General features: G+C 39.8%; 2 protein-coding genes across 2 annotated transcripts in view; one reads left to right on the top strand and one right to left on the bottom strand.

Moving 5' to 3' along the window:
• The first annotated feature begins 8901 nt into the window (after positions 1-8901).
• Positions 8902-14664, top strand: LOC134530793 (WD repeat-containing protein 82). Its single transcript, XM_063366004.1, has one exon. It carries the CDS (start codon positions 9245-9247, stop codon positions 10196-10198), a length of 954 nt encoding a protein of 317 aa, XP_063222074.1. The 5' UTR covers positions 8902-9244; the 3' UTR covers positions 10199-14664.
• Positions 14665-22097: 7433 nt separating this feature from the next.
• LOC134530786 (aspartate--tRNA ligase, mitochondrial) overlaps positions 22098-26718 on the bottom strand; it is a 32208-nt gene continuing 27587 nt past the window's right edge. The window contains exons 12-13 of the mRNA XM_063365992.1: positions 22416-22599; positions 22098-22331 (exon numbers count right to left, since the gene is read on the bottom strand). Of these exons, the coding sequence (XP_063222062.1) occupies positions 22168-22331; positions 22416-22599 (348 nt within the window). The 3' untranslated portion in view covers positions 22098-22167. The remainder of the gene's footprint in view (positions 22332-22415; positions 22600-26718) is intronic.

Here is a 26718-nt window from a genome sequence, read left to right as displayed (position 1 = left end):
CTGCAGTTGCTTGGCAGTAGCCTATAGCAATAAAATTAATATGAATTAATTAAAATGTAAAAAAATAATTATGTATACTAAATTAAATCCTGTTATTTACTATAACCTTATTGCAATATTAAATAAGGAGTAAACTTTGTGAACTTAAATTTTGTGCCATTATTGCATAAATAATAGTTAATTTAGATAAATATTGACAATGCGAGCTGTTGAGTTATTTTAACCAGACTTCAACAAGTAGTACACCAGTGTACCTACCTGTGTAAAGGGATCTGATAATTATGTTTATTTATCAATAAATAATATTTGTTACAATGGACACTTGTCTGAACAATTTAAGCATAAAATTAAGTACAATAGACCCTAATAATATTAAGAATAAGTAACTTTTAAACACATATATCATAAAAGTAACATAATAAATTTGAAATTGTGCTTAATAAATGTGGCAAAGCTTAGAATAGACCTATTAATTACAGTTACGTATAACAGCCAGCTTACCTTGATTTTCCAAAAAGTGAGATTATTGTTAATTCCCCATTGCTACTATTCTGTACTATTGCCACTATTTTGTAATAACATAAAATTAAAATTTATATGGTGAAAATTATAATGTCTGGTTTTAACAATATTTGCTGTAATATTTGCATATATAAATAATAAATACCTTTTCATTGATGAGTTGTGTTCTGTTAAACTCAGCCTCGACTTAACACCAAGCTTCATTTTTAACTTTAACAGATGCACCATCCGTTTTTTTATTTTCTACTGTATCTTTATATTTAACCAAAATTGTTTTCAATATATTTTTCTCTAATTCTGTGAAATTTTTCTTTTTACTTTCCATTATCAATATTGCAGCACCAAGACTGGAAGATGGCGGGCAAGTAATGTGATGTGGAATTGAGCTCTGCGGAAATGGTGGAATTATAGGAGTACAAAGGAGTTGAGAAGGGAGTATACTAAGATAGCAGCGTAACATTATGTATTTTGTATCAATGTAGATAAGAATTAAGGGTTTTAGTGTTTAATCTTTTGCATAAGGAGGTAGTAGTGTTGTGTTGACTTGCGGTCGCCACGTGGCCGTTTAATTAGAGTAGAAATAAGATCTAAGGTGTAGGATTATCTGTTGGTTATTACAGTAGGATTATATATTATTTAAGTTATTTGGGTAATAGGTTATTGTAGAATAGTGAATTGTGACAAAATGGGTAGGGTGAAATGTAAGTCGAAGCTTAAATGTGTGGGTTGTAAAAAGGTGTGGAAAGATGGAGAGAGTGGTGTACGGTGTAACAAATGCGAAGGCTGGGTCCATACGGAGTGTGCAGGACTAGAGGAGGGGGAGCTGGGTAGTCTGGGGCAGGAGTGGATGTGTAAGGATTGTGACAAGGATAACAAGGGTTCAGGAAGTGTAGTGGCAATGGCAAGAAGCAGTGGTAGCCAGGAGATGGTAGGTGGGGTGTCAGGAACTCAGAGGGAAGGAGGGAATGTAGATGTGGGTAAGGACTGGGCACTCAATTTCATTGGTGATATTCTGGGAGGAAAGATTGTTGAGGGTCTGAGTGGGACAAGGAGGGAAGTCGATTTGGAAGAAGGATTAGGTGAGGTGTTGTACAGGAAGGAGATGGAAATAAAACATAGATTAGAGAGGGTAGAGGAAGAAGTAAAAAGGGAGGATGGGTTGAGAAGTGTGTTAGTAAGGGTCGAAAGGCTGGAGTGCGAGCTGAAGAGGACAAAGGAGGAAGTTGAGAAGGAAAGGCAGATGAGAAAGGAGGCAGATGTGGAGGTAGATAGGCTGCGCAGGAGGGTGGAGGAGCTGGAAGGGAGGGAGAAAGTAAGGACTCAAGCTGTTAAGGCCACATATGCAGAGGCATGTAATGGGGAAGTTCAGGAAACAGGTGTCAGGTTGCAGAATGAAGGGGTAGCAAGGAGGGTGCGGGAGGAGGCCGGCAGTAAGGCTGTGGGTACAAGCAACGTAGATGTGAACAGGCATGAAGAGGGCAGGGATACGAAAAGGGGTACAATAGTTAGACAGGAGCCCGAAGTGATTTTCCTGGGCAGCTCTATTGTGAAGGGGGTAGAATTGCAGGGGGTGGGGAAAGGAAGTATATATAAAGCTGCGTTTGGGGGTGCAAAGATTAGGAACTTGGGGGAGAGGGTAGGCTGCATGAAAGGAAGCAGTAAAGTTAAGGTGGTGGTTGTTCATGTAGGGGGAAATGATGTGGCTGGTAGAGTGGTGGGGAGGGAAGTAGAGGAGGATATGAGGGGGCTAGTGGGCAAGGTGAAGGAGAAGTTCCCTGTAGCCAGAGTTGTGGTCAGTGGGGTACTAGTAAGGAGGGGTATAAACTATGTCAAGGCTGCTGCGGTCAGCGAGGTGTATGAGAGGGTGTGTAGGGACTTGGGAGCCATGTTGGTAGATAGCAGGAAATGGGTGGGGCAGGACTGTGTGGGCAGGGATCAGGTTCACCTAACAGAGAGGGGAAAATGGATGCTAGGAGACCTGCTAGGAAGGGAGACTTCTGGCCATTTGGAAAGGGCAAGGTTTGAGCAGCAGGGAAGAAGATAGCAACTAGATAGTGAGGAAGGTGGAGAGAAGGGGGGTGATTGTGAATATAGTGCTGATAGCAATGCTAGGGAGGAGGTGACAGCTAAAGACAACAAAACTCAGATTGGTTGGACGGGGAGCAAGGAAGGAGGAAAGAGGGGGGTGGAGTTGGATAGGGCTGCAAGAGTGCTGGAAATCGGGGTTCTAAGGGGAAGGGGCACTCGTATCAGGGCGGAAGGGACAGAGGCGCAAAGGGGAAAATGCCAATATGTAAAAGTCGCAGTTATAAACTGTAGAAGTATATATAAGAAGGTGGATGAGTTCTGGGGCAGGGTGGAAGCCTATGGGGCGGATATCATTGTAGCGGTGGAGACATGGTTGGACGAGGAAATTAGAGATGGGGAACTGAAGAGAGCACACTTTGAAATATTTAGAAGGGACAGAAACAGGAATGGAGGAGGGGTAATGGTGTGCATGCGAGAGGGACTCTGTGGTAGGGTTGTATGGGTTGGGGGGAGAGCGGAGTTATTGGAGATGCAGTTCCAGGTAGGAGAGAAAAATGTACGGCTGATTGCGGTGTACCGGCCACCAGGGCAAGGGGATGAAGCCATACGGGAGGTGCAGGACAGGTTGGACATGCTAGGGGAAGGCAAGTGGGTGATAGTGGCGGGGGATCTGAACATGCCAGGGGTGGCATGGGAAAAGGGGCCGGAGGGGATGGGGTCAAGGGAACAGAGATGGGCATCTCAACTGGCAAACAGAGGACTGGAGCAGGTGGTGACTGAAAGCACCAGAAAAGGTGCCAGGAGAGGAGAGCAGGATGACGGGAACCTGTTGGATGTGGTACTTGTGAGACCAATGGAGGCGGTCAGGGGAAGTGTGGTAATGGAGGGCATCAGTGACCACAGGATCCCAGTAGTGGAGTTGGACGTGGGCTGGAGGGAGAAGGGGGTAAGGAGGGGAAACGTGGTAAACTGTTGGGGTAAGGCGGATAGAGTGGGGGCAGAGGCATTCCTGAAGGGGGAATACAGTAGATGGGTAGATATAGAGGACCTCGAAGGTAGATGGGCTGCCTTAAGAAATATTCTGCTGCAGATGGCTACACGTTTTGTACCTCAGAGGAGGGTAGGCCAAGGAGGTGACCCTCCCTACTATGGAAGGGAGTTGAAAGTGTTGAAAAGGAAATGTAGGAGGCTGCATGCGAGGGCAAGGAAGCTTGGGGGAGAGGAGATAGAGGCGGAAATGAAGGCGCTTGGGAAGGAACTAGGGAGGAAATCGCGGGAAGCAAGGGATGCTTACATGGAACAGCTGATGGGGGAAGGGGGGACGGTAAATGGGACGGAGCTCTACAGATACATAAGAAGAGTGAAGGGTGAGGAGGGAATAGGGGTTCTCAGAGGAGGAGGGGGGCAGGAATATACAGAGGACAGGGAAAAGGCAGACTTACTGCAGGAGCAATATCTGGCAGTATTTACAAAGGGGGAGGCATGGAAGGGTAAAGAGGACGACAGTTTAATGGGCAGGAAGGCCTTTGAGCTGCGACTGACAGATGTAATTAAGGTGATCAGGAGGTTGAAAGGGAGAAAGGCAGCTGGGCCAGATGGTATAGGGAATAGTCATTTGAAGTTGGGTGATAGAGAGATTGGGAAGTACCTGTTGGAGGTTTTCAAGCAGTCTCTGGAGGAGGGGAAACTACCAATGGAATGGAAGGAGGCAGTGGTAGTTCCCATCTACAAGGGGGGAAATGATAAGGCGGAGCCAGGAAGTTACAGGCCGGTCAGTTTGACGTCCTGTGTAGGAAAAGTGATGGAGAGGTTGGTAGGAAGGTACGTAAAGGGGGAAATGGAAGATCTGGGGTGGGTGGATAACAGGCAGCATGGATTCAGGATGGGGTTCTCATGCGAGACCCAGATGGCTGGGCTGTTGGAAGACCTGGTGGAAGCGGTGGACGGGGGGAAGCAGATAGATGCAATCTTTATAGATTTTGAAAAGGCGTTTGATAAGGTCCCCCATAGGAGGTTAATGGAAAAGGTTGAGTTGCTGGTGAGGGATGGAAGGGTGGTAAACTGGGTGGGTGATTTCCTGAGGAATAGGAGACAAAGAGTGAGAGTGGGTGAGGAAAGCTCCGAGGAGGGGGAAGTGACGTCGGGGGTGCCACAGGGGAGTGTGCTGGGGCCTCTGTTGTTCACAATTATGATAAACGATCTGGGGGAGGGCATGAAAGCCAGATGGAGGCTATTTGCAGATGACTGTGTAGTGTATGAGGTTGTGGGGGAAGGGGGATGTTTAGCAGAGGACTTGATAAGGTTGGAGCAATGGACGGAGAAAAATGGAATGTCCTTGAATGTTGGTAAGACAAAAGTTGTCAGATTTACAAAGAGGAGGAAAGTCACACGAAATGTATATTACTGGAAGGGGCAGGAGATAAGAGAGGCAGCAGGATATAAGTACCTGGGGGTGACACTGAAAAATGACCTAGGATGGGCGGAGCACATAGAGGGGGTGGTCAGGAGGGGAAGGCAGGCGCTGGGGTTGCTTGGTAGGACCCTGCAGGGAGCTGGGAGGAGGACAAAGGAGAAGGCATACTCCACATTGGTCAGGCCAATGTTGGAGTATGCGGCGGCGGTCTGGGACCCCTACCTGGTGACTGAGGTGAAGGAGCTGGAAGGGGTGCAGCGCAGAGCGGCTAGGTGGGTGATGGGAATGTGGAGAAGGAGGGAGGGGCAGGATGGGAAACTGCATAGCCCAACGGAAATGATTAAGGAGTTGGGGTGGGAAACGTTACAGAGGAGAAGAAGAGTGGAAAGGTTGGTCAGGTTGTTCAAGGTGCTGAAGGGGGAAGGGGGATGGGGGCAATTGGGAAGCAAAGTACATAGAGGGGAGTACAGAGGACGAAGAGACCACAGATGTAAGCTCCAGAGGGTGTGGAGGCGGACAGAGAGAGGGCGGAACACCTTCCTGGTGAGGACGGGGAGGGAGTGGAATGGGCTGGGGGAGGAAATGGTGGAGGTCAGGGATGGGAGGGAGCTGAGGAGAAAGCTGATGGAGGGGGGGGGGGAGGGGAGTGAGTGGGAGTTCTTGCCACCGGGTGAAAGCCCAATTGCAGGTTAATAAGTAATAATAATAAAAAGTCAAAATGTAAATAACAACAGACGTAAAACAAACGCAGGTCGGAACTCGGAAGTGCGTTCAATTAGTGTTTCGAGAAATCCAAAAGCACGATTATAAAGAAGTGTATCTTAGAATCTAATATCACTGGATACCGTAAAGGTGAAACTAATATCACCAAAGGAAATCTTGAGAACTGTCTATTAATTCGTGTGTATCTCAAGACTAGATTCTCGTATCAAGATCTCATCACGTGATACGATCTCAAAACGAGATTTGAGTAACGACTATTAATACGGGCCTAAGAGTCGCTAGCAGAGGATTGCCCGCGGTCTCACGAAGAGTCGCTAGCAGATGGGTGAGCTGAGAGAGGTAGAATGAGAGAGAGAGAGAGAGAGAGAGAGAGAGAGAGAGAGAGAGGGAAGCCCGCGGTCTCAATAAGAGTTAGAGGTGGGTCGAAAAGTATCAACCTGTTACTTTGGCACTGATACGCGCCTGTATAAGGAACGGCAAACGAGTACACTTGAAAAGTATCAGAGACTTTAGTATCAGTTCAGAATTCAGCTGGAACAACACCACGGCCAATGAATACAGTACCCGATCGCAGATGACGGTCACTTGGGCGGAGCTTGTGAAAGGGGAGGGAGCAGGAACGACGAATAAGGGATAAAGAAGGGAAAGAATGTAGGGGAGGAAGCGCAGGGGAAGGCGTTGAAGCCTTGAAGGAGAGGCGCAAAGCGATATTGTTACAAGCAGGGCTGCCACTCATGGGTTTTTCCACCCAGATCTGAGTTTTTCCAATGGTGTTTGGGTTTCTGGGTTTTTAAATAATGAATTCCAACAATTCTAGGTTTTTTATAATTTTAATTATTTTTATACGTACCTAAAACAATAATAAAGGTAGTAGCTACTGTATCTGTTGCAATATCTGTTTGATAAATGCAAACAAGTCTATGTGTTTCACACACAAAAATACATATAAACACAAAACTAGTTTTTAAGAAGCTAAGTCGAATATTAAATTAGACACATTCTTCAAAGAGGCTTGCAGAACACAAAAACAATGCAACAATTAACCTTCAAACCAATCTTGTAGAATCAGACTCTGAATAAAGACTAACGTACATGATGCAGTTTTATAAAAACAATTACCGGTTTAAAGGATGCAGTGATGGTGTTTGTTTTGTCATGTATATATTTGTAGGTTTTTTTATGATATGTACTGGTCCAAGAATTACTTATACAGCCATTTTGCTGCAGTGTAATTTTCTTGTATTGGTTGTATTTAACCGTTTTCAGTCTTGTAAGGTAATTAATTGTTTTATATTAAAACCAGTTATGTTTATATTTTTGAATTAGTACGCAAACATTTTCAACGATAGCATTTTAGACGCATCTGGGTTTTTTACCCATGTGTCTGGGTTTTTTTGTAGGTTATCTAGGTTTTTCATGAATATCAGAGTGGCAGCCCTGGTTACAAGTCGTTTTGTTTATTGTCCTACTTCAAAGTACGCTCAGTGCGCAGTGCGTGCACAGTCTCGTTCAATAATAAAACTAATGAAATTTTAATATTAAAAAGTACATTAATACAAGATATAATATTTATATTTGTGCACCTAACAGCTATGAAAATGCAAATAAATTCTCAGTTGACACTAATAACAGATGTAATCAACATTAGGACTTTTTTTTCCGAAAACAATTAGTAATTAGTGTTTTCATACATTAAAAGATTACGATTTTATAAAAAATTAAAAATTAAAAAAAAAACAGATACGTACATTAGTGAGCATACTATATCAATGTTTACGTTTCAAATGTTTCTTCAGATTAGTCAATGATTTATAACTCAGTTTTTGTTTACACAAATTACAATTAGCAAACTCATTATTTTCCGTAAAAAAATTCCACACAAATGAAGTCTTTTTCGTGCACTTATCCATTCCTTATTTCACTATAAATATACTAACTACAAAGCATGACAGCCCGCAACAATGTAAATGGTGATACACGGCCAGGACGAACTGCAGTGAATGTTGAACTGATTGATACTGGCTGTATCAGGCGGGCATGAGAGTAACAGAGGTAGAGAATTACCGGGCGTGATAAATAATGTATCAGATTCTCCTTCCGGTCGCACGGTCTGCGTACGCGGAGTTTTGTTGCCTCCTGGGACCGTCTGATACAGAAGTATCAGAGACTTGTACCTAGGTACATTACTGTATCAGTATCAGGTTGGGACTGATACCGAAAATTGCTGTCCCAACCCACCTCTAATAAGAGTCGCTAGCAGAGGATTGCCCGAAGTCTCACAAGGAGTCGCTAGCGGCTAGGTGCGAGAGAATGAGAGAGAGAAGGAGAGAGAGAAGAGTCGCTAGCTGAGGAAAGGAAGATGAGGAATACAAGCTAATAATTCTACATTTTACTGAGGAAATATTTATCTTTCCAGATTGACTAAAAGAGGAAGGTTGTCTAGGTATGTTAGCTCGCACAATTTATACACGTTTTGTCTACGATCATTTGTGTTAAAGTTTTACATATTTCTATTTCTTTTGATCTTTTGCATTTTACAATATTATTTCCACATCTACAAAACATACTTACAATATACACTTAATAATCTACCTAAATATTAACAATAATAACATATATAAAATAACTATAATACATTGTCTCTTTATATTTACAACTGCCATCTGGTGGCGAGTGGTGGCACTACCAGGGCTATGGCTGGAGTGTTGCGCCGCGGACAGGACTGTGACCCGGGTTTTTTATTTAATAAAGAGGAGGTACGACGTCAAACGTACAGTGAACTGCGGAGTAGTTCAGGTTAGGTTTTAAAAGTAATCGTGTTAAGGCAAAAAAAAGCTTTTTAATAAAAGTTTGTTACTAGAAAAACGATGTCTTATAATTATTCGCTTAAAAAAATGACATCTTTAAAACAAAGAAACGATCCTACGCTCGAGCGACAATCGATCTATGCTGTCAGTTCGTAGCGTTGGAATTCGCTGCACTCTTTGTACTAATTGTTTGCATTTACTGATAGACGTATGTCGAGGTGGCAATGAGACAAACGCCTGTACGAATTGAAGAGCACCAATTGATATCGTCAATATATTTAATTATATATACAAACACACATTGACTTTTTCTCTATCCCGGAGTACTCACTTAATTTTGGATCCATAGAGTATAAAATTTATTATAATATTTTCGTTACATAGTGGAATACTTCATAATCGTGTCTTCGCGAAGTAGTCTATGGCGGTGAGTGTATTGGTGAAAAATATAAAAAGTCCAATGCTATATATTATTGAATATTTGGCAAGCTTCTTTTTTTCTCTGTTTCAAACTTTTCTTTAAGTAACATGTTTTCAGGATACATGAAAATAATGTGGAAATATTTGTATTAGTTTAAAGTGTGTTTTGGCCCTGAGCTCCGTGGAAAAAATACTAGTGTTTTATGAACACATTTTGGGAACAATTACTTGATAGGCATTTGTTCTGGACGGTGTACATCAGCGAACTGTTTTATTTTATTGATAAATAAATATTTAATAATATTGTGCTGCAAGGTTGCTTACGGACAGAATGAAAATGAAGTTAATCGATCAAGTAATTCGTACTTTCAAAGTTGCGAAGGTATTCCGAGAGAATACCGATAAAATAAACAGCATCGACTTTTCTCCCAGTGGCGACACATTGATTTCCTGCAGCGAGGACGACCAGATAGTTATTTACGACTGCGAAAAGGGCACCCAAATAAGGACCGTCAACAGCAAAAAATACGGTGTGGACCTAATACACTTCACCCACGCTAAAAACACTGCTATTCACAGTTCAACCAAAGTGGACGACACGATACGGTATCTGTCCCTCCACGACAATAAGTACATTCGATATTTCCCCGGACACACAAAAAAGGTGGTGTCTCTGTGCATATCACCCATCGAAGACACGTTCCTGTCGGGGTCGCTGGACAAGACGCTGCGACTGTGGGACCTGCGCTCGCCCAACTGCCAGGGCCTCATGCACCTGACGGGGCGGCCTGTGGCGGCCTACGACCCCGAGGGCCTGATCTTCGCGGCCGGCGTCAACTCGGACAGCGTGAAGCTGTACGACCTGCGCTCCTTCGACAAGGGCCCCTTCATCAACTTCAAGCTGAACCAGGAGAAGGAGTGCGACTGGACAGGGCTGAAGTTCAGTCGCGATGGCAAGACCATCCTCATCTCCACAAACGGCTCGATAATCCGCCTGATCGATGCGTTCCACGGCACCCCGCTGCAGACGTTCACGGGCCACCTCAACAACAAGGGCATCCCCATTGAGGCGTCCTTCAGCCCCGACTCGCAGTTCGTGTTCAGCGGCTCGACGGACGGACGTGTGCACGTGTGGAACGCCGACACGGGCTACAAGGTGTGTGCGCTGAGCGCGGACCACCCGGGGCCCGTGCAGTGCGTGCAGTTCAACCCCAAGTACATGATGCTGGTGTCTGCGTGCACCAACATGGCCTTCTGGCTGCCCACCATGGAGGAGGGCGTGTAGCGCCTCCGCGTCGAGCCCGCTCCACTCTTGCATTTATCTCCCTCACCCTTCTCTGTGTCCACTGTTCGCTGTGTTTCATCCAGGGCGTGTTCGTACAAGTGGACGTGGGCAAATCGTTTTTTGACTACCAATATGTTTGTTGGATACAAGCTTTTGCAAGCAGAGTGGATGGTAAATTTTATTGGTTATTTCCTGGAGTAGTGTCTTTTCCTTAAAAAAAAAAAAGAACTGATCCGGAAATGGTCATTTTAAAAATCGATTTTGGGTAATGTTTCTTTACTATCTCGCAAAACTGAGTTTTCAAATTCCTATTAGATTTGGAGATATTCAGTTTTTTTTACTAACCTAACCAATATTTCACTATGGAAACATTCTTTCTATTTTCCCATGGTTGTTTACACAATAGGTAATTTACTCAATTATAAATTACTGTCTTCGACATGGCTGAAACATACAACATGACATATGTAATGTTTTTCATACAATTAATTTATTGGAAATTCATATTGTCAACTTGAAAAGTATCGTAACATTAATTAACAGTATTTAATAATACCAACTTCATTATATTTGATCTTTTTCATTAGGAATGCATTTTACTCTAGATAATTAACAATTTTTGCACCATACTGTGATTTAGTTATATTATGTTTACATAGCAGTTATTGTTTATGTACCTCAGTGTGCTAGGGTTATTCTCAATGCATTGCCATTCTTCCATAACAGTTTGCATGAGATAGGGTTGGCATGCAGTCTCTAATGATGTAACAGTACAGTGTTGTATCTGTACTATGTCATGCTCGTGTGATTATGGTTGGATCTCAACGAAGCCAGCATGGTTGCACTAGAGTAGCAGTCACCGGGAGCCTAGATGTTTGATTAAAAACTTGAAAATGTGATGTTTGAGAACTAAAAATGACATTTTTGCCCCATCAGAGTTTTAAACTTGTACAGCGGTTAGAGTGATGATGTTGAGAAAAATTGTTGGTTAAAAATCATATAAAATAAGAAAATATTAATGCAATGTCTATAATTTCTATGAGAATTTATTGAATAATTTTTGATAATTTTTCATGAATATTTACTCATTTTCAACTCATAGAACCATATAATTTTTGTCTGATTTCAAAGGACTCGAGAAAAAGCAAGTTTTCTGTAGTCAGTAATATCAATGTTATCACTAACCTCCAGGTCACTGCAAGAGAACCATGCAGCAATAACCTGCTCTTTGCTAAAAATTCACATTACTGGCTAATGTAACTTACATAAAAATTTCCAAGAAAACAAAAAAATTACCTTTCAGAGACCCGTTGAATGTTTAGCTTGACTTGTGCATGCATGAATTTTGCTTGGGAAAAAATATTCAAAACACTGTGCAATAACTGACTGTCACTGATTTATTAAATCATTATAAATGCACTATTACTTACATTCTCACAACAAACAAAACTACTTTTCTGCATGAACTCATCTAACTGACAAAATAAAAAAAAGAATGGAAAATTTGATGAGCATTGTCACACACTCCAGTCATGCTGTGGGAATGGTGCCTCATATATATTATTTATAATGTGGAAATAAATAGTATTTGTAATTTTGCAACAGGCTTTTGTGAGATAATCAATCCGGTGTTCCTTAATCACTATTTTCTGAATAGTTTCATCTTATTTAAATAATAATGTTTGTGAGATTTTGATTACCTTGATTGGCACGGAACGGAAAGTGATAGAATGTGTTACAATAGCAGATGAGGTCACAGATGGAGCGCGGCGAGATTATCTGGACTTTTCCTGCGCCAGCCCCACAAAGCTGAGACACACTGTTCAACTTCTTACCTTGTCTTGACTCGTCACTCATTCTGAATATATGTATAGAAGTCTAGCATTTATTGGTGTTTATTATTGTTTTCCATTATATCAGTGAGTTGATGAATCAAAAGGAACCCCAATCTTGTTATATTTCGGTGTCCGCTTAGCTTGAGCGATCGACAGTGAGGCAAAGTGAAGGTTGGAATGAGGGGATCTTGACTTAATGCGTACAAGTTGAGATACTTTTTTTTAGATGCAGTAAAGAATTAATTATGTATACGTAAGAATTATTCTTAAAACACATATTTAGCTACCTACCTTAAAAATTCTCCTTACAGATGAAACAAGAGAACTCGACCTCAGCAGTTTCCTTGATGCTTGTCAATACACGCCCTGTTCTTCCAAGGCACTGCTCTCAGATGCTCTGGTTCATGAAACGGTACAAACGAAGGCATTTCTTTATATTTGGTCAGATCGAGCAGTTTACCCTCCGACGAAACATGAGCTAGTGCGCGAGTAAATGTGGAAAATGAGTATTTTAATTGTAAATATTGTACAGTTCACACATGTCCCAAACAGTGATAGGACATTGTAGTTAGCTTAGTTTGTTAATGTGACATAACTTTGAAATACACTGATTTTATTTGTGGGTGTTGTTTGAACGACTGATGAGAAGACAGCATTTTAACTGTAAAAATGTTTTTTATGTTTATAAAGATACAGAAATACGTGTGGATGTAATTGTCAAAGATGGTACCATCTTCACATCAGCAACTGTTTTCTGAAGCACATAACATTATGTGACTGTGCTGACTTTGTTGTCATGAATATAATCTCTCACATTTTCCAGTCTGACAAGTATCAGCTAGTTTGTTCACTCCGCGTAATTATAGTGCGCAAAGTGTTCAGATCTATCCTTGCGTTTGTTAGACTGCAGCCATTACTGATTGTCGCATGAACATCCAGTTTCGGCTGTTGAAAGCAACAATCTCTCTTGTCTCAACGATGAACAGTACATTTCTAATTTTGGTAAACCTTTTCTGATATTAAAGTACTTGACATGGTATAAAAATGTAAATAACTTGGCGGAGGACTTAATGCAAGGTTAGGAGATAAACAAAACATGCAGAAATTGTTTCTGCACAATTGTGTATATTTTTAAGAAAACAGTGCCATTGGTGCTGTCACATGATCTATACGTAGCGAATATGCAGGTACGAAACATCAACTTTGAGATTCAAATATTAAACAGTTTATTTATATCACAGTAGTTTATTATCAGAAGTGGTGCCGTACTTGAAAAACATCAGTAAAAAAAAAAAACACTTGTGTTAGTAAGTGTAGTAATTTTTTTCTGTCTCACGTTATTTCCAATAGGTCCTAAGATGGTACATAGGTACTAGTAGCTATGTTTATTTTTGTACCAGTGGGGAGGGCATGCTGGCAGGTGGTAGCTCGTACTCTACGCTAGTGTTTTGTCTCCGGCCATCAAGTTGGCTTTTACACTCCTTACATTTGGCCAGCCTGAGCGGTCCTCTCAAGGCTGATTGCTAGCACACTTTTTAACAATTACAGATGCTACATTATAAATATTTATACTAGAATAAAGAAGAAGTAATATGCATGGAAAGATTAGGAATTTTGACGATTAGTTTAAAAGAATGCATGATTGTTTAAACAAATTTGTCTTTTTTGAAATTGATAGCCAGGGGGCTGTTAGATTAAAGGTATTTAATTAGTGTACATTACATGTTTGAGGTGAGCATTTACGTAATGTTAGTTTTTGTTTTTAGTGCCGGATGTAAATGGGCTAGCCAAGGCTAAATCATTACTCGTAGTCATTATAATGAATTTGGACACCTATCCATTTTACAACACTGAAATGTCCAATTTATCTCAAATTGTTGAAAATATGTCATAAAGCTTTGGGCTGCAGCACTTACATTGAGTGTAAAATGTAATAGCATTAATCATGCCAGGTGTAAAAATTGTGAGAGTTTTTAACATTTATTAATTTATAGTATGTTAGGTTACATGTAAAATGCATTATTTTTGTGTGCTTTTAAGTGCTACATGTAACATGGACATTGTAACATGACATGCAAGGTTTGATCAGAACTGCAGAACGGGTTAAAGGCACCTGCAGTTGTGACCATTGCTCCGTCGCACTCCGGCTTCTGTCCCGTGGCTCAGTTGTCACAGCTGGTCTAGGGTTGCAGGTGTGAAGTGTAAATTATAGCCTGTACATTTTATCATGACATTTGTATAACTTACTTTCTCATTATATTTAGTTGTGGCTGTTGGTTTCTTGATCTCAAGTGAGTGCAAGCGAGTGCCGTGTTCTCGGAGGTGAAGTCGACCGCCGCCTCATCACGGAGCAGTGCGGCCAACCGTTCGCTAGCCACGACCACTCCTTCTCAGTATTTTATTTGTGATATGTGATTGTGTCTGTAGAATAAGTGTTGTTGGACAGACTGTAAAGCTGTGTAGAGAGGTTTGTAGATATAGTTGTTTTTGGTACGCAAACTTAGATAATTGTGTCCTCATGTTGTACAGAGTAATAATTAGTATAAAATTTTTTACCTGTGTGCATGTGTTCGTAATGTTTCTAAACATAGTGATTAAAACAATAAAATTTTGGCTAGTTGCCATAACTAAGTGGTTTTTTTTGTGTATTATTGTGAGCTTTTAAGCAGCTGCTAGTGTGTGCTCTTGCTTAAAGTAATTGTAGACCTCGAATCTCTTTATGACATGACGCTCCTCAGATGTGTGGCAATTCAGGGATGTATTGTGTTGGTGCTGTTCTGCAAGGCGTGATGCACTCTTGGTTTCACTTGTAACAGAGGAAGTGCAGTCGTGGAAGCTGTCATGTCAGCAGCAGCTGTGGTGACTTCTCCCCCTACCAGTCATCTCGACAGTTATGCATGTACTGTCGTAATTTTGCACGAATCACTTCCAAACAGAGATGATACAATCAAGTAATGCAAGTATAATCTCTGTCTAGTTTATCAATGGGCGAAACCTCACCAAAGGAGCACAAATGGGAGAGATTTTTGAAAAATAAAAAATCTCGATAACTCCCTTAATATGACAAGTATCACATCTGTATGAAGTTATCTCTCTTTAAAGTAACACCAAACATGTTTGTTATTATAATATACTTTTGATACAACCAAACATAACTGCAAGGGTTGTAGGACAAAAAAATTCATAAGTCCTTTACCAGTTATACTATCCAATGTGATATAATTTATTGAAAAATTCCTAAACTGTCTTTAAAATGATGGCTGACACAATTTTTGATGTGAAGAACTATTACTGCATGAAGTTGAAAAAACCAGGGTTTAAAAATAAAATAAAAATTACTATATATACATATCAAATTTGTTCAGACTTATTGTAAACTATCTAAACATCATATCAAACCTTTGTCCGAAACAAATTTTTATACTTCCACTTGTTAGTATAAGGGATTACCTGTAGTGTTCCAATTTGATGCCAGCGTGGTAAAATGACTGGCCTTGTTAATTGTAATAGCGTATGCAGGAATTATCGGAAATTGTTAGTGTTTTAATATGAAAAGTAATGTTGCATTGAATTGAGCAATATGATGAACAACTAATTCTTCAGGTGGCATTCGCTCGACACGTAGTTGTTGAGAGGCAGTGTTGGCAGTATGAAGAGCTTCCAATTGTTGAGGTGTAAGTCCATCAATATGCGTTATGAGCAACATGATTGTGGCTAATTGTTTGGGTGTCATTTGAGTGATACGTTCTTGATGAGAGGCAGCAGTTAATGCACAAATTTTCACACGCGATTCCTGACTTTGATTTGCCCACCACCTCTTCTGTCTTTCATTGGCAAAGCGACGCTTTCTGGAAGCATTCATTATAAATGTGAAAATAAATGGAACCATAAAAGTTATATGTCATATTTCATTGCATATTAAGGTCATACCAACCAACAAGAAATGGCCATTCAAACACAAAATCACATAACGATAGTTCATTCAAAAACAGAACGACATAATGGAAGATAGAGAAAATCTTAATGTAGAAAGTAAAATAAAAAGAAGAATTAACTAATATTCATACAATTCATTCTTATTAAAAACACAATCATTCATGCACAGAATCATACAAATAAACTTGCACACAAAATTATACAAATACTTAAAAACTCGTTCAGTCAACAATCAGTCAGTGATGAGTGTATTAGTATTACGTATAAGGATAATAATTGTAATGCCAGTGGTCAAAAAGAGTCCCAACTTCAGATTGACTTCAAACTAGTACATCACTCACAATAGCTTGAACCTAAGAGCACCGAGACTCTGGGTAGCGAGAGTTGTGCTGCTCGTCTCCCGAACAGCGGACGTTGCGAGGGTTGGTGGGTGGGGGTCTCGTCTCGCCTGGGAGCACAGCTGTACACGTGTTCGTGCTGTGCAAAATGGCGTACTTTCACAGCTGCCTAGATTGTCTTTCTTGTTGCTTCATACACATGCACACTGCACAGAAAAAAATTTCTGTATTGTAACAAAAGATTCCTTTGGAAACCAGTTGCCAAAAAAAAAAAACTAGTTTGTAATACTACAAAAAATATATTGTAACTTTATAGAATACATGACGACGGTTATTTTTGCATGTATTAAATACGTTTTCAGACATAATACTGAGTGTGTATTTTTCAAAAATTTTTGCATAATTTAACATTTTAATTGATTCGAGGATAATTTTTTTAACTAAAAGATAATTGAATAATCAATAATTGGAGAATTTTTTATTATGCTTATGTATACTTTGTGCTTACTGTAAAGCTATTCAAGGAATGGTTAACAAATAACTTTTTAACTATTAGATGTAGTGGTAAAACACAAAGCATAAATGCCCGGATAAGAATCAGAACCCAGTATTATTGCAAACACAATTGTGTTTCGATACATGAAAATGTACAAATTTACAAACATCTGTAATTTTATATGAATATTTCTGTTCCATTTACAAAAGAAAATTATTTTGTGTATATCACTCATGCACACATCATGTGATATACAAGCATAAAAATAACTTAGGTACATATAAAGTCTTATATTCTTTCTTAGCTATTTGGGTGCATTGAATGTCAAAGAAGTCAACATGCCCCAAGATTGCAGAATGAGTGTGGAAACAAATTTTTATATCTCCTGTTTCAGAAGAAGGTATTGCCTTTTATTAGCTAAGACAAAACTTGTTGCAGTGTTTTTTTTTTTAAATTGGTATTTATGTCCGAAGGGGCTAGGTAGAATAAACCATTTCATTATATCTGTAGAAGTAATATCTTCAAGACTAAATCACTCGGATCAACGTTGCACTATATCTGCATCAAATTACATTATTAACACTTCCTCGTGCTTTTCCTCATCACAAAACAAATTGCACCAATCACATCACACATAATGAACCTGCTATAAGCTTTTAATCGATTCAGCATTTGTTGATAAAATCTTTATAGAACCAGAACGGTTTTAATGTTATTTTCCTCATTTTCTGAAAACCAAATATAAGACGCAATCAAATTCTGGCGAGGAGGCCGAATCTGCGTTTGTTCGAGGCTCAACTCTGGCAAGTCCCGAGTCAGTCAAGTGGAGATCCTGTCGCATTTAGCCGGGGTTAGCACTGCTGTGCGACGCTGATACTTGAATACAAACTTTTATGACTATAATTTTTTGGTTATGGGTTTAAATTGTTACCTTTTTTTTTACGTATTAAAACTTTTTGGAGGGCAGTGCACAATTTAACTTAAAATTCATGAAAATGCATCTGATCTTTGATGGAATGTAAATATTAAATGTTGCAAATTAATTAGAGATATCTTCGATGTATCAGTCACTTAGTTGCACAGTAGCATGTCATCATGTATCTATTCTCTGAAGTTGTCACAACGACACTGTTATAAAGTGTGGCACAGTCAAATATTTGAATTTTTTTTTTTAAGTTTTCCAACTAAAAAACCTTAATAATAAAATCGTTATTCTGTCCTAATAAAAGTGACAATAGTATTTTTGATCAATTTGTTTAGTATATTAAGTTTTAAAATAATTTTCTGCCACTGTAAATGTATTACATATTTTTATTGGTTAAGTGTAAGAAAAGACAAATATTAAGACCCCCCCCACGGGTGAAGGGTGTGCAGCACACGGACAACTGGAGCACAAATTAGGAAAAAGATGCTGTGTTATTTCCCGTTTATTCTGAGGATAAATGGCAACGTAGAGATAGACAATGTAAGACTTTTTTTTCTGAAAATACTCAACAAAACTGATAAAAATCTGTACAATATGTGAGAAAAGGTAGATGACTAAAAGTAAAACTTTTTTTTATTTATTCATTACGTTTATACATTTACATTAAGTTTTGCTTTTGTAAGGAACTAAGTAGAGAGTAAGAAAAAAAATAAAGATCCTGACAGTTTGTAGTGTCGCCATATTTGTTTCAATTGTCCTCTCTCTCTCTTCTCTCTTTCTCTCTCTCTCTCTCTCTGAAAATCAATCTATGAATCGTTACAAATTTATTTCCTTTATTTTTTTTTAGTTTTTTTAGTTTGATTTGATACAATATGATTTCACTAAAAATCAATTTCTACCCCTTCCTATTTTCATTTCCACATTACGAAGTTTCACTTCTTCCGCGCGGAGGGACTCCACGCACTATTTTTGCATGCAATCAAAAACTATTTTTTAATGATGCCAAAGAAGTATAACTTCTCACGCGCATGGTGAAAATTAATGCTGTGTAAAATAAAAACTTCTGCTTGATCAACATTTATAGGTGTGCACATGCTGAAAGAGTGACACAGTTTACTACACAACTACTGGTGACACCGGCAACTTGTTTGTGCAGGATAGGCTAGAAGTATGGTGCAAATTTTAACATTAAAAGAAAGAACTAACGTAAAAATCAATATATTATAGGTGAAATGTTTGGGAGTTTTACATAAATTTAGTTACATACTTAGTTTCTTACATATCACATCATAATCACCATATGTTTAGAGACAGGATTTGTAGGTGAACTTAAAAATTTCATTGATTTCTCTCAGGTTTTCCGAAGGCCAAAAATGTCATCGCTTATTAAAGGTTCCTTGGAATTGTCACTCCCGTTCTCACCCTGGTCCCACACTTTTTGCGCAAGGGCAAAATCTTGAATTTTTCTTTTATTTTTTAGAAGCAATGCTTATAAAAGGGCTTGACTGTATGAGGGGCAACCCAGATATATGATTTATTTTGCCTTCTATTTCTGTATGCATTTTTTTATAGAACTTGAATGTTTTCAGAAAATAATGTTTTGTCTTTACATACGTAAGATAATTCAATGAAAATTTAGTTTTAAATTTCTGAATTCACACTGATATGATGATATACTAAAGCTTTCTTCACTGGATTTGACGTCGTCCGACCGACGACCATTCCTAAGCCCGACCTGCACCCGCCAGTATACTCTCCCGCTAACGGAACGCACCCCTGGCCGTGGCCCACCCGAGTCGAGCGAGCCACCGAGCCGAACGGCCAAACCAGACATTATTATTATAAAGCACACTAAATCCGAGTGGACTAGAGACGAACCACACCCATTCCCCCTCAAACAATTAATTACGAATTTTGCGACCTTAAAGTCTCTTCCAGACGCAGTCATTTAGTTTTTAACGTAATGAGGTCAAGCTTGGCGCGGCAGGGGCCGACGCGCCACCGGACGCCATGCCAGTTCCGCAGTTCTACTCGACTCGCGGACCGGGACGGACCTACGTCCCACGGAGAGACCACAACCATTGTCTTCATCGCAAGTAACGTCCGGTAAATATAGTCATTTAGCATAAACCAAACCTTTTTCTATTCACCTCTCCGTGCGTGCCCGGTCCGTTTTTTACGGTTCAGGACCTAATCCGACCGCGTAAACGTAAAGACGTCCCGCACCACACCTGGTGCGCAGGGTCGCTCTTCAGCATACGGCACGGGCCGTCCCCCGCAAACCACAGAACTTTTCTTAAGGCCACGCGCCTTCGCGCTGACCACAAACCCGCAAGGAAAACTTCGCCAAGTTTAGTGGCGGTGCGTGTACCACCCCAGTGGGCACGGCACCAGCGTAGAAACAATCGCTTACGGGACTGGCCGACTCCAGTCGCCCACAAACTCTGTGCGCCACGTCATTTGTGCGCGCCTAATTTTCATTAAGTGTACTTGTTAACGTAAGTTTGCGCCACGTCATCTGTGCGCGCCTAATTTTCATTAAGTGTACTTTGTTAACGTAACTTTGCGCCACGTCATCTGTGCGCGCCTAATTTTCATTAAGTGTACTTTGTCAACGTAACTTTGCGCCACGTCATCTGTGCGCGCCTAATGTTCATTAAGTGTACTTTGTCAACGTAACTTTGCGCCACGTCATCTGTGCGCGCCTAACTTTCATTAAGTGTACTTTGTCAACGTAACTTTGCGCCACGTCATCTGTGCGCGCCTAATTTTCATTAAGTGTACTTTGTTAATGTAACTTTGCGCCACGTCATCTGTGCGCGCCTCTCTTGCATCAAGTGCACTTGGCCTGCATACTGTTACCCGAGAAACCAGTGCCACGAAACATTGAACATGTACCGGCCTGCACCCCGCAACGGACAAGTAGCCCTCAGGGGCATGTCTGTACTCAGTAATTGTATGGTGTGACGTCAATCCCTTGAATAAAGGCACGTCGCTACTACGGCAATCCCACGCATTCTTCTTTAACGTAAATTCCCAGGCAAGACCGCCGACGGTTCTAGCGGACCACGCTGGGGCAACGAACCACGAACCCTCATTGGTTAGACACCGAGCTAGCCTGGCGCCCTCCCGGAACATAAAACGTTAGTCAGACCAGCCACCCCGCTAGAACTCGCGCCCGGACTCGAACACGAGACCGCGGACGACGACAGATTCTTCTGTCAAGGTGGAGGTACAATTTATTACAGTTTCTCTCGTCCAAATGTTTTCGGAGTTTGCTGTTGCTGTGGAGGAAGGATTTCTGATATCTGTTGTAGTATGGTAACTACTACCTGATCTAGTGTGATATATGGACTGTTAATGCATGCAGAGATCAGCTGAAAAAAACTCCAGGCTGGAAAGAATTCAAATATTGCGCTCATATGTTTGAAAGGAAATCTAAAATGCATGAAGTCAGTGCAATTGAAACAGAGGATAAGGTAGCAGTGGATAAGATAAAACAAATGAATAAATTTATGAGTTAGGGGCTTAGAACTGAGAAGTCTCAGCAGCAAGGACAGAAGATGTTCCTAAAGAATTTGATAATGAAAATTTGGCAGTTGGTATATATGAACAGAACTTTGCTGAAGAAGAGTTCATGCTGGAGGATTCAAAAAAGGATGTTATACGCGTGAGGAGAGGACACCGTGACAATAAGGAGACTAGCACTAGATGCCATGTTCGCATCTACACCAACAGTTCCGACAGTTCTGACAAATATCAGAATGAAGTGCGCAAATGTGTTAGGCCTTTCAGGCTTCCCGTAGGTAATTCAGTTACCAAGTTAAATAATCTTTCACGTTAAAGGAAAACTTAAGGTTATTGCTTTAAAAATAATATTAGAATTGAAATATATCTTCCACATTTTCTAACACAATTTTCACTAGTAAACAGTTAGGAAATGTTAGCCCAAGCTCTGTCGAGTTATCTTTTTCAATGTAATTGAATTTTAGATTGTATAATCTAAAAATGTTAATATTTATGTTGATTTAAAAGTTATTAAAAGTATTAGATTATAATTAATACCATAAACTTTTTATATAAATATTTAGTAGTTAACAAGTACACTTACAAAGTTGTAAACTAAAATTTTGATTAACATACATTCTTATGAAGAAAAAAAATATTTGATATGCACTATTTTTATAAGTGCTCTCTGTATTTTCTTGTACAAATAAGGGCATTATTTTAAGTAGCAGGTGTACTTTAAAGAACCATAAGTTAGACCTAAATAAACTTCTTTTCATAATGCACAACAGTTTAAAGTTTGAAAAAAAAGAACCTTAAAAAATAATATGTCAAAATTTAATAAAATTACGAAAGGCAGAAGAAGGTAGTTCAGATAAGTTTTATTGCGTGTTGTGTACACTCGTGAGACGAGGTAACTGAGGTAAGCCAGGTCAGCTGGGCGTGGCGGGGCGCAAGTGGTACAGCTCCAGCTCGGAGCGGGAGAGGGGCACGGGGGCCCCCGACATGGCGTCCCTGCCGCTCACGCCCTTGGGGAAGGCCATCACGTCCCTGATGCTGTCCGCCCCGCACATGAGCGCCACCAGTCTGTCCAGGCCTGCGACAACACGGCGGTGTGGCGGTGCGTGCCGGCACGGCCGTCGCTACGGCACGGGACAGGAGGGGAGGGGGCGTGTGTTACCCAGAGCGATGCCGGCGTGCGGGGGACAGCCGCTGGCCAGTCCGTCCAGCAGGTGCTGCAGGCAGCCGGGGTCGATGCCCAGCAGTCCCAGCACCTGTCTCTGGAGGACTGCGTCGTGGATGCGCTCCGAGCCGCCTCCCACCTCGCAGCCGTTCAGCACCAGGTCGTAGTGCAGTCCTCTCACCTGCGCACAGCTCGTTCCTAGCGCTTCAGTGCGTACGTCAGGCACCAGCTACTTTCTATGTTCCTGAGACTATAATATCATTCCCAAAGTTATAGATTTACATTAGTTTGCTTTTTCTTGACACATTTATAATGTTTTGATACAGGCTGTTAATAGAATTATTTTTAATTTAGTGTGATTGCTATCACAGTCTTTATTGATTGCATACCTTGTCCAATAAAATACACCTCTGTGTGTGTATAAAATAATCATATGTACCTAATGGTTTGAAGAAGGAAATACATTTTATATTTATAAAGCCAAATATTTTTGTAAACAAGCATACTTTAGCTATAAAAGAAAAGGTAAATTAAAATCACACAACAGTACCTACTTGTTGCTGATGATCTGCAACCCCTCCAACTCTGGTTGACTTACGTACCTTCTACTACCACCATCAGCAAGTCTCGGGTCGGGTGAAACCAGCCTTAGTACGAGGGTTGATTGGAAAGTATTGCCTCTGTGGCTGTTGCTTTTTTTGCCAGACTAGTACACATTGGTGTGTAAAGATTTGGACTACATCGAAAAATGAAAAGTGCATTACATAGAGAACACATGTAGCTTTTAGGAGAAAAAAAACACACACACACATGAGAATATCAGGTTAAAAATAAAAAATACCTTTTGGGTTTTGGCACAATCTACAGGCATAGGTAGATTTCAAAGTACCTATTTCTCCTGGAAATGTTCTGGAAACTTCTATAAACTTCTATAACAATTAAAAAAATTATGTACATGACATCCCGTTTGTTGTCTAATATTACAAAATGACTTATAAAACATTTTCTCATATTCCATGCAGTGGAAATTTTTCAAATGTTTTTAACTTAATGCATCCATCATTGACTAGCTTAGAACAAATTTCAAATTATGCCTACTAAGGTAGTTACAAATTTTTTTGACCTTTAAACACTATTTATTATCCCTTGCACTAATATGTAGATGTATAAAAAATACTTTGGACCAAGATTTAAATAATATTAAGATGGTTTAAAATATTTTCAAACTAACTTGAACAATTGTTTTTTTTTTATTATTGTTCAACCCTCAGTTTTTACGGTAATAGGTCGTATCAGCAAAAATTGTTTCAGCATAAGGTTTGAGATAATGTATAGAATTTTACAATAAATTATAACGGATTTCATAGTGTACAAGGTACGGTTTCAAGAATTTTTTATAAGTCTACCCCTGTTTTTTTTTAACCCCTTGCAGCAATGGTTCATCATATTAAAATTGTTTAAGAAACGTTTTAGTTAGAAATTATAAGATTTACAAACAATCTGTACGGATTCGATTGTGTTTTTACTAAAGGCGTTATGAATTATTTTATTCTACCAACCCTTGTTTTTTCCACCCCTTGTAGTTATGGTTGGTCATATCAAAAATTATTTCAAACAAAAGTTTAGATAATATTTATAAGGTTTACAAACAATTTGAATGGATTTAATAGTGTGCGTATTAAGGAAGTAATGAATTTTTTTGTCAATCAACCTTTGTTATTTCCACCCCTTGCAGTACCTAATTGTTTGTCGTACAAAAACTTATCTTGGACAAAAGTTGCACATGATATTTTAAGGTTTTACATTAAATAAAAATTAATTTAATAACGTACAATATACAGGTTTTTTTATGAAATTTTAAAATTCTACTGCCATTTTTTCAACCCCTTGCAGCAGTGGTTCGTCTTACAAAAAAATTTAAATAAAAGTTATAAGATTTACAAATAATTTGAAAGGATAAATTGAACGGATTCCCTACTAAGGGAGTTATGAATTTTTTTTTAGTTCTCCAACCCTTGTTTTTTTTCCACCCCTTGCAATTATGGTTGTATCAAAAATGTATTTCCACAAAAGTTTTTTGCATTACTCCTACGAGTTATAATACGTTCAAATGGAAGTGATATTTGTTATACTATGGGAGTTATAACAATTTTTCTGTTTTTAAAAAATTCTTACTCTTTTCTACCCCTTTAGGCAAATTTTGCCCATTAATGAACTTACCAAAGATTTTCCATAGATTTTATGTATCAATTTGAAAGTGATTGGTGCAAATTTGAGGAAGTTATTCAGTCCATATACATGTGATACATATAAAATTTTTTCCGGAAGTCACCCTTTAACGTCTACAATAGGTAGTCGTTTTTCGAAATCTACCGAAACGTTACAGCTATGGATGTCTTTCTTTTATGCCTGTGTGAGTATCTGAATTTTCGAATATGAATAATGAACTATTTGTATTCGATTCAACCTTGAGTACTAATACTTTGAAATAATGAATATTTGTTTCCTTACGAATATTTGACACAGCATATGTCAAGAGTTTGCCATATACCAACGTTCAGTGTTCAGTGTCAGTGCCCCTCGTGTCCTTGTTATTAATATTGACAAGATGTCGACAAAACAGGCCTTGGAAGTGGCGGGCAGAAAAGAATAATTAAGAACAAAATTTAAACATCAGAGGCGTACACGGGGTGGGTCCAACGAAAATTTGTAAACTCCCTATCAAGACCTGGGAGCATAGTGTGGATCGTTATTGCCTTAAGTACCGTAATAAAAACAAACAGTTACGTTTATAGGCATCCTTTTATTTAAGATCAAAGTTTGTTTTCAAGATTTTCTGTTACAAGCTATAAAGAGAAAACACTTCTATCATTTAACCATTATTAAAGACAGCTCAGTTTACCTAATCATTTGCCGACCCGGGCCGCGAATAGAAAATTATTTTTCCAACACATCATTCTTAAAGAAACCGTAAAGTTTTAACATTTTACAATAACCTGTAATCACCATATTAGCTTCTCATTGGTTAGTTATAACCATTTCACATATACAATTTTAAGATGGCTGAAGAGATAAAAACTGATAAACTGGTTCGAATCTGATATCTGGAATTACATTTGGAAATTAACAAAAGAAACTTTCACTGGCACTCGCTCTCACGAACAGAAGATTTTTCTGGCGGTTCGTTGCTGATGGCGAAAAGGCCGGGAGTGAGGGCTTACACTGGCGAAACCACCAATTCAAAATTGGAGGTCGCCGGGCTTGCTTAGTTCCCCATGATGGTTTCTTTCTCTTTGGGGGGGGGGGGGGGAAGGGGACTAGGACCCTGTCAAAACAGGGTAGTAGTTGTTAGGCACAGCCATGTTGCCTGGTAGGAAGATGGAGGGCAATGCGCGGCCGATGCTGCGGTTAAAAAAAGAAGAAAAGTATGCGGCATCAGACAAGAAATTTGGTTCGCGGAGAAACTTGGATTACTACGTAGAGACTATGCTGAGATAACTAAAATAAAAAACCAAAAGGTAAATAGGGAAACATCCCTTTTCTGATCAGACAGACTACATCTTAGTACTGTTGCTCAGCGTCAGCTTTGATTTAACTGAACGGAGCCCGAAACACGATCAGCGGACTACCGGCGCGGTCGTTCCAGAGTGCAGAGTCGGAGTCCGCTCAAATCGGCGCCGCGTCGCTAATTCAAACAAGGACCTCGCCCTAGAGCAGCGGTTCCCAAACGGTGGGTCGCGGCCCACTAGTGGGTCGCGAAAGGGTTACAGGTGGGTCGCGACTCGATCCTAAAACTATCAGAAACCATTGAATAAACCATCAGAAAAGATAAAAAAAACGAAACAAATGGAATTGTGTGAAAACACATATCTATTGTTATATAAATAACTGTTTTGCTACAAAGTGCTTATATTTTGTCAAACATTTTCAAATCAGATCACAAATTGTTTATTAATAATCAATCGGTATCTTAAAAATGCATATATATATATAATTTTTTTTGCAATATTTGATGTTAAATTATTTATACATAACAAAGGGATACGATAAAAATAAGGTTTTTTACTCCACCATGGACCAATAGACCGTGGAGGTATTACTATAAGGAAAGGTGGGTCGCCAGCTGAAAAAGTTTGGGAACCGCTGCCCTAGAGGGTGGAGGGGCGTCGGAAACCAGCAACTCTCGTCGTCCGGCCCGAAGTGAACTATCGTACAAGACTTCCCTCTGTCGGAGTTTGCACGCACTAAGGTCGACCAGGGGCGAGTCGCGGTTCAGTCGACTTAAAAAAAACTACACCCT

This window comes from Bacillus rossius, chromosome 1, assembly GCF_032445375.1.
Source record: "Bacillus rossius redtenbacheri isolate Brsri chromosome 1, Brsri_v3, whole genome shotgun sequence".
Classification (NCBI taxonomy): domain Eukaryota; kingdom Metazoa; phylum Arthropoda; class Insecta; order Phasmatodea; family Bacillidae; genus Bacillus; species Bacillus rossius.
The sequence above is the reverse complement of the archived record's forward strand: the minus strand, read 5'-3'. Positions and strand labels throughout refer to the sequence as shown.